This window comes from Crocuta crocuta, unplaced genomic scaffold (assembly GCF_008692635.1).
Source record: "Crocuta crocuta isolate KB4526 unplaced genomic scaffold, BGI_CrCroc_1.0 scaffold729, whole genome shotgun sequence".
In the NCBI taxonomy this organism is placed as follows: domain Eukaryota; kingdom Metazoa; phylum Chordata; class Mammalia; order Carnivora; family Hyaenidae; genus Crocuta; species Crocuta crocuta.
Window position 1 is genome coordinate 275444 of NW_027528876.1, and position 8351 is coordinate 283794.

General features: G+C 65.4%; 1 protein-coding gene across 1 annotated transcript in view; it reads left to right on the forward strand.

The window, feature by feature from the left end:
• Positions 1-8259, forward strand: part of PACS2 (phosphofurin acidic cluster sorting protein 2) — a 51969-nt gene extending 43710 nt beyond the window's left edge. Inside the window, exons 17-24 of the mRNA XM_077756744.1 lie at positions 142-383; positions 656-764; positions 4291-4333; positions 5343-5385; positions 5545-5680; positions 6428-6654; positions 6877-6990; positions 7586-8259. Coding sequence (XP_077612870.1) covers positions 142-383; positions 656-764; positions 4291-4333; positions 5343-5385; positions 5545-5680; positions 6428-6654; positions 6877-6990; positions 7586-7704 — 1033 coding nt within the window. The 3' untranslated portion in view covers positions 7705-8259. The remainder of the gene's footprint in view (positions 1-141; positions 384-655; positions 765-4290; positions 4334-5342; positions 5386-5544; positions 5681-6427; positions 6655-6876; positions 6991-7585) is intronic.
• Positions 8260-8351: the final 92 nt, after the last annotated feature.

Below are 8351 nucleotides of genomic sequence, written 5' to 3' on the forward strand. Positions count from 1 at the left end.
TTCCTCATCTTCCTGCTGGGTGAGGGGCTGGCGTGGGGGCGGGGCTGTGCTGTGCACACACCCCACGTGCCTCCTCGTCATCCACTGGGCGAAGACACCATTTGTCTTATGACGAAACCTGTAAACGTCAACGTGACGGAGAGTGCTGGGTCCTGGGGGAGAGACCGGCCGGTGCCGAGCCCCGCTTGTGGCCTGCAGGACGCCCCCGGGCCCGTGGGGAGGGCTCCGGTGGGGCGGGCGCTGCGGCCTGACCCTGTCCCCGTGGCCTGCAGGCTCCCACCCCGTGGCCAGGTACCTGGGCTCCGTGGATTACCGCTACAACAACTTCTTCCAGGACCTGGCCTGGAGAGACCTGTTCAACAGGCTGGAGGCCCAGAGCGCTGGTGAGGCCCAGGGAGAGCCAGCGGGCGAGGCTTCGCGGCCTCTGTCAGAAGCAACGGGGCCTCGGCGGGTGCCCCCCTCTGTCCACCATGGGCCTCAGGGCGAGGGCTCCTAGGGATTGGAGGGGCCTCACTGGCCTTGCCCGGGACCCCTTGAGGGTGGAGGGCAGAGGGCCCGCTCAGCCACCCCCGGCATGGCCCCTGCTCCTGGGCAAACAGGTGGAGAGGGAGAGAGGCGTGGCACCCCACGGACCCTGCCCGACTTCCTCCTGCAGTGCAGGACACCCCGGACATCGTGTCCAGGATCACGCAGTACATCGCGGGCGCCAACTGCGCCCACCAGCTGCCCATCGCAGAAGCCATGCTGACCTACAAGCAGAAGAGGTACCTCATTGGGCCCTGGGCTGGGCAGGCTGTGGCGGGGGACGGGGGGGTGGCTGGGTGCACCCGGCTCCACACAGCAGACACGGACCCCCGGGCGGCACACTGGGGGCCCCTCAGGGTGGCCATCAGGGACAAACCCGGCTGGGCTTGGGGGCAGCCGCGAGTGGGCGTGGCAGTCCCGGGCCGCCCTCTGCGTCACTCACAAGAAGGCAGCCACCTGCTTCCTGGAATGCAGGCACAGGCTCCTTCCCCACCCTGGGCTTCCTGGGCCGTCAGGGCGGCGGGCAGCGGTGGGCACTGGGGCTGAGGGCGGGCCGAGGCCCAGCTGCCGGGCCCACGTGGGCGAGGGCCAGTGCCCGGGAGGCAGGGAGGTGGGCTGCAGACTCCGCAGCATCTCTGCTCACGTCTGGGGGCGCTGCACGGCTCTCCTGAGGGCTCAGCTCCGGCTCTTCCTGCGCGAGGGCCGTGCTGTCCCTGAGCTGCATCCCCGCGCGTAACAACGGGTCTGTGTTTTCTCTCTCGGTGGCTTTCTGAAAAGGAAAAAGAACTTTCATTTTGACTTTACCCTCAGGTACCGCTGTCCCTGGGTCTGCACCCCTCTGCCCCCAGGCTGGTCTTTAGGGCTGTTTAGCAGTGTGAGCAGGTGGGGTGCGTCCCTTACCCCCCACCCACCTCTCCGTGGGCCGGGAGGGGCAGCACCTCGCCAGGCAGGGCCCCGCCCCCCAGGCAGCGGGCAGGTGGCCACCCCGGGCCAGGACTTTGCTCACGGCCCGCGGGGTTGAAGGGGCACCGAGATGCGAGAGCCGGCAGGCCGTCCTGTCCACTTCAGCCCAGAGTCCGAGTTGGAGAAGTGGCCGAGTTGAGCCCCTCAGCGAGTTTCCGTGTCCGAAGCCACAGCGGCTCCACTTCCTACGTTAGAAGCAGGTGCTTGGGTGTCACCATGAGACACTGACCACTGACCCCACGCTGGCCACGTGCAGGCCTCCTTGTTGGCACATGGTATTTGTGCACCTGGCTCGGGTCACCCCTCTGGAAGGACAGTGTGCGTGCTGCTTTTGCACGTGGGGAGCCTGCCCCGGCCCGGGCCCCCGGGCGGCCGACACAGCATGGAGGGTCTCCCAGCCAAGCCTTGGGGCCTAACTGGATGGGTGGCCAGACCACTAAGACCCCACGTGCAATAAAGGGCTTTTCACCCCCAAGGCGGCTCCGCCGTCTGAAGAACCCACAGCCCCGGGACCCGCCCACAGCTGCCCTTTCATCTGGGGCCCCCTTTCCTGTCTGTCCTGGCGGCCTGCCCGCCGGGTCCCTCCCCCGAGGCCCTGCCCCGCCCCGGGTCTTGGGTTCTTTCTCTCCTGGAAAAGCGCAAACCAGGACAGGGTCACTGGCTCCAGACAGCACTCTGGCTGGACCCTGAGACAGTCCAGGAGGAGGGGTCTGAGCCCCCACATTGTCCTGCTAAACAAGCCTTTGTGAGTTAAAGAAAGGCCAGCCGCGGTGTGCCCGCCGACCGCTGCGGAAGCCCGCAGCCTGCTTCGCTGCCTGGCCACAGCGTCTCGTCTCCCCCACGCTGGCTCCTCTGAGCCTCAAGCCAGGGCTTTAGGGGACCCTGTGCCTCCTGCCCCCACGTCTGCGTCACAGCGGTGACACCGGCACCTGGGGTGGGGCTCCAGACACCCTGGGTGGAGCCCTGTGAGGGCCCCGTGTGCTGGCCACCCTTAGAGCCCAGGGCCGGGGGTCAGCAGGTGGTGATGGAGAACGGAGGGGCCAGGAGACCAGGAGCGGGCGGGCCCCGTGGGAGCACCTGCACAGAAGGCCTACACAGCACCCAGCTCGTGGCCCGTGGCCAGACTGCCCTGGCTGTGTGCGGCCCGGGCGGCTCCCTCAGGGCACCAGGGTCGGGGGACGCTCAGGGCCCCACATCCTCAGTGCCCCTCAGCTTCGTGTCCCTAGTGTCATGTTGAGGCACGTTTTGTGGTCTCGTGAGCCAGACCGAGGGGCCCTCACCACGGAGCCACACGTGTGTTCGGTCCTGAGTTTAGGCAAGCCGGTGTCACCCCTGTCCCGCTGGGCACGTGTCAAGTGCTGAATGTTGTCTGCATGGCCCAGCAGCTCGGCTTGGCTTCTGGGAGCCCAGCTACACCCTTGTGTGGGGGCGCTTCCTGTCCGCCCCTGCGCGCCTCCGTCTGCCTCCCTGCACAAGGCTCATGGGGCGGGTCCTGGGGCCCCGTGGGTGGGAGCCTCCCCTGCACCGGGCTGGGGAGGCCCTGAGGGACCCCCTGTCTTGTGCCGCCTCGCATGCGAAAGCCGGCCCGGTCACAGGGTTCAAACTGCTGTTCTCTGAAGTGGACAAACTGTTCCCCTCAGGTCAGAAAGGCGGGGATTTGGTCATTTTCAGTGGGACGGCCTGAGTCTCTAGGTTCTTTTGTCCAAAGACGTTTTGCCGGGTCGAGTCGTCTTTGGAAATGAAGGGCGGTGCTGGGGTGCCGCCCCCCCCAGGTGGCGCCCTGGGGCCCTGCCGGCTGCTGTCCCCTCCCGCAGTGCTGAGCGAGGACAGAGCTCCTGCCGGAAGGGCCCTGGGTGCTGCGCGCGCCCTCCGTGCTGGCGCCTGTCCCCACGGGGGCCAGCCCCCACAGGTGCTGCTGCAGCCGCTTCTCCCCGAGGGGCCCTGGGCCTGGGGACCCTTCCGGCCAGCCCCTGGGCACAGCGGAGCCGTCTGCAGGAAAGTCGCTTTCTGAGGGCGAGCTCTTCGGTGTGGGGACGTGAGACCAAAGCAGCCGAGCTGGGAGGATGGCCCGCAGAGGCCAGGAAGCCACAGGAGGGACAGGGACTGGGCCTGCCCTGTGGGGCTTCCCCACGCTCCTAGAGGCCAGTGGAGCCTGGTGGCCGAGTCCTCCCCAGGGGGAGCCTCTCAGGCTGCAGCCCAGGCCCCCAGCTGGAGGCCCGTCATCGAACAGCCCAGTGCAGAACTGGGCGGCAGGGCGGGCCATAGCCTGGGCCACAGAAGACAGAAGGGGGTTCACNTCCTGGGACATGGCTGCCTTCACCGAGGACAGGCTGCGACCAGCGATCGCAGGGAAGCTCCGACCGCAGCACGGCCCCGAAGCCTCCATCTCCCCTCAGGCTGCTCTCGGGGTGTCGCTCTGTCAGAGCGTGGTGTGTGCAGGCCCGCGACCTGCCCGTGCCCCAGCCTCGTCTGTCTAGTTGGCCCGGACTTCACCCAGACTATCTGGAGAAAACCTCGGTCACCCTGAAGTGCTGGAGGAAGCCCACTGTCTTCGGGGGGTGGGGGGGTCCCAGACACACGCAGGAGGCCGCTGTCCGGGGGCTGAGCGGGAATGCAGGGTCCCCGTGGGGCACCGGGCACCTGGGATGGACAACAGATTCTCCCAGGAAGCTGGGCTCCCGTGGGGCTCCCCACTGGCCTCTTGACCTCAGGTGCAAAGAGATGACCCCGGGGTCAGAGGTCGGTCAGGGATGGGTGTGGGCGCCACCGAGGGAAGAGTAACTATGTTTCTCGTGTTCCTAGCCCTGACGAGGAATCTTCGCAAAAGTTCATCCCCTTCGTAGGGGTGAGTACTCCGCTGTGGTGCTTGTGCTACCTTTAAGTTCTAGAACATTCTTCACCAATTTGAGCAGACTATTCCTTAAAATCTGCCCCCCACCCCATCTTAAAGCTTCTTGTCTTCCCCCCACGTGGAGCAGGGCTGGGCCCGGAGTGTCTGACCGCTGCACGCACACACACACCTAGAGGCCGGGAGGGCTCCCTGCCGGCACCGCCTGGGCACGGGGCCTGTGTCAGACTCGGCTGTGGGCGGGCGCCCCAGGGGGGCCGGCGGGGTGTCTGTCCCTTGGGAGCTGTGCTGGGATTGAGGTGTGTGTAAATTGGGAAGTTCACCTTCCTCCACACCAGCCGGGCCGGTGCCCCAACGTTTCACAGCCGCTTACCTCCCCATGTGGCCCCCAGCCTGGGCACCTGCTGTGAGAGCCAGAGGCAGAGGGGCCCAGGCGCAGGGGACAGCAGGCCGTGGTTTGACCCCCGCCAGGCGTCAGGGTACCCGCCAGCCCTCCTGGGAGGGAAGGAGTCCAGCCGGTCTCGGGGAACCTTAGGTAGTGACGACGGCGTCCCACCCCAACCCCATGGACACTTGCAACACCATCATGTGACCAAGGAATGAGTCACCACTTAACGTGACCACGCAGGGGTCTGGAGCAGCAGCTCTCTGACCAGGCACCTGGTGCTGGCCATGGGGCCACCTGTGCCCCTCGCTGGACAGGGGTCCCACACACCAGCGCCTGGAGCTCACCAACCTCTGGCCGGGCCAGCCACACGTGCTCACGGTTTGCTGTGGGCCGGAGTGTGGAGTCTTGCCCCTCCCGGGTGGGGGACGGCCACAGAGGGCGCTGCAGCTCCGCAGAGTCTCCCCAGCACAGCCGTGCAGCCACGGAAGAACTGGGTCTCTGCTCCATCCCAGGCGCCCCCAGGGAGGGTGGGGCCGGGCGCAGCCCAGGGACCCGGCCCGGCCGGAGGGCTGGCCACAGCCCCACTCTGCTGCCAGCCAGCATCCCGTTGCCTTTTAGGTGGTCAAGGTTGGAATAGTGGAGCCGTCCTCAGCCACGTCAGGTAACCCTGTCCTCCCTGCCCTAGGGGCCAGGAAGGGGAGGGACGCCCGCTGTGGGAGGCTCCTCTCCGCCTTCCGCACAAGCCCTCCCGGCCCCCCCCCGGGGCTGCCCTGGGGGCAGAGACACCGGGCGCTCAAGGGTGCCCCACTTCTCCCCAAAGGTGACTCTGATGACGCGGCCCCCTCGGGCTCCAGCGTGCTCTCGTCCACCCCACCGTCCATGTCTCCCGCGGCCAAGGAGGCCTCGCCCACCCCGCCTTCCTCGCCGTCGGTGAGCGGGGGCCTGTCCTCCCCCAGGTAAACGTGGCCGTGCCACGCAGTGCCCCACCGCACCCCCGACGGTTAAAGAATGCACACAAACCGCCACTGGCCACAGCTCTGGGATGCCAGGGTCTGACTGGAGGGTGGGCTCAGAACAGTCTTGGGAAGACAGGGGCTTGCTGGGATGCGGTGCCCATGGGGTGGGGCCGGCGCAGGCTCTGGCCGGGCCTGTCCCCCCAGCCCTGGCAGCGCTAGGGACCGAAACCACACAGAGTAAGCAAGTGGGGGGTGCTCCACACGCACACGGGCGTTGGGAAAGATGTGCATGGATGTGGTTCCCTGTAGGGACCAGGGCGGGGGTGGTCAGTAACCTTCTCAGCTGCCCTCGGGCCTCTCTTGAGCAGGACTCATCCAGACAAAACCTGAGGGGTCTGAGGGTGTCCTCACACCCACATGGGCCACAGGGTCACAGGGCTGCTCCCGACTCCCACGGGGGCCACACCTTAGATGAGGCTGGTTGACCTTGGCCCTCTAGACTCAAAGGGGTGGCATGAGAGGGCAGGCAGGTGGCAGACCCAGGTGCTCCCAGGTGACCTCAGCGCGGCCACTGTGCCCACCCACAGGCCCAGATGGGGCTGTCTCCAGAGCCCAGGGACGGGCCACACGGGCTCCAGGGCTGGGGCTCCCTCCGCTGGGCAGCTCCTGCAGGCGGTCCCCCAGTACTCAGCAGCGCGGCCGGCCACCGGGCCGGGACAGAGGAGTGAGGCCCCTCTGCTTTCGCAGCCAGGGCGTCGGCGCTGAGCTGATGGGGCTGCAGGTGGATTACTGGACGGCAGCCCCGCCTGCAGACAGGAAGAGAGAGGTGGAGAAGAAGGACCTGCCTGCCACCAAAAACACGCTCAAGTGCACCTTCCGGTCTCTCCAGGTCAGCAGGCTGCCCAGCACTGGCGAGGCTGCGGCCACGCCCACCATGTCCATGACCGTGGTCACCAAGGAGAAGAACAAGAAGGGTGAGGTGGGGGTGGCAGGCTGACTGTTGGGGTAGTCAGAGGAGCACCTTGCAGGCCCCGAGGCCACCGTGGGTCTGGGGGCGGCTTCTGAGGACAGCCCTGAGCAGAGACCACTTGGGCAGGTGGGAGGGCTGGTGGCTGTGGCCACAGTGGACTGTGGGTGGCTTGGGGAGGCAGGGATCCGAGGGCTGTGGCTGAGCCCTGCGGCCCTTTTCCTTCTAGTGATGTTTCTGCCCAAGAAAACCAAGGACAAGGATGTGGAGTCTAAAAGCCAGTGCATCGAGGGTATCAGCCGCCTGATCTGCACGGCCAAGCACCAGCAGAACATGCTGAGGGGTGAGTGCCGGCTGCGGAGTGGGGGTGGGGCTCCCAGAATTCCCAGAACTTGTCCACGTGTCCTTCTTCAGAGGGGAACCCACAGAGAGTTGGGTTCTTGACCCAAGTTACCATTGGTCCCGTCTAAAGTATGAAAGTAAACCAGAGGAGGCCAAAATGTTTTTTAAAATTCACCTCTGGAAACACTTTCGTTTTGCATGAAATGCTATTACCTATCTGGATAAAGCACGTGTGTGCATAGAACAGCTTTTTAAATTTTCAGAAGTAATTTCTCAATCCTTTCTGTTCTCTTAAAATATTGATTTGTACATCTCAGACTTTTTAGAGAAGATATTCTGCAGCTAATTAATTCAGAATACGGAGCCCAAAACGACTTTCTCTCTGTGAGCTCCCGTCTGACGACCACTGTGGTCCGGAACTAACCCCCCTTCCTCCGGAGGAGGGTGTTTTAATCCGCTCTGCGGATCCCAGCCAGGGCAGAGGGGCTGTGGGGGAGCGGGTCCCCGAGTTCAGGGAGAGGCCGGCCGCCACGGGTGGCTGGGAGCCAGGGGCAGGGGAGCGGCGGGCGGGCAGTGAGGCGGTGCTGTCCCCACAGTCCTCATCGACGGCGTGGAGTGGAATGACGTCAAGTTCTTCCAGCTGGCGGCCCAGTGGTCCTCCCACGTCAAGCACTTTCCCATCTGCATCTTCGGACACTCCAAGTCCACCTGCTAGCCCCGCCCCCGAGCCCTGGACGGCGCGCGCCGGGGGCCCAGCTGCTTCTGTTAACATTTCAGTTTACTACGGAGACACTTAAAAACACAAAGAGAAACAGTCTTAAGTATGAATGTGCTCTCAACCTGGAAACTCACGGGGAGGCTCCCCACCGGGGCCGTGAGCTGCTCTGCTGGATGACCGGACGTGCCGCGGGGCGGGAGGTCAAGCAGACGGCGCTGAGCTTTGAGATCACGAAAGGTGTGTTGGCCTCAGGACCTCCCGAGCCCCCCCAGCAAGAAGGGTCCTCACCTTCGCGTCCTGTCCTTCCTGAAAGCCAGGACTGCTTCCTCAGGGAACTGGGGTCAGGCCGGCGGCCACGCAGATCCATGGGCTGCCTGTGGGCCCAGACACGGAGCTGGGTGGCCGGAGGCTGGAGGCCAGACGGCCCAGGCCTGGGCCCAGCCGCCCACCAGCCGAGACGCCCCAGCAGCGCCCACTTGTGGTTCCCGATAAACTCCAGCCTCACGGGGCAGCAGAGGTTTTCTAGTAGCAGATATTTTTAATGCTTTTAAATACATGTTATAATGTAGCTGCCAAACAGACACTGCTCTTCTGACGTCCCGGCGGCCCCTCGGGGCTGGGGCAGAGCCAGCCAGCACCGTCGC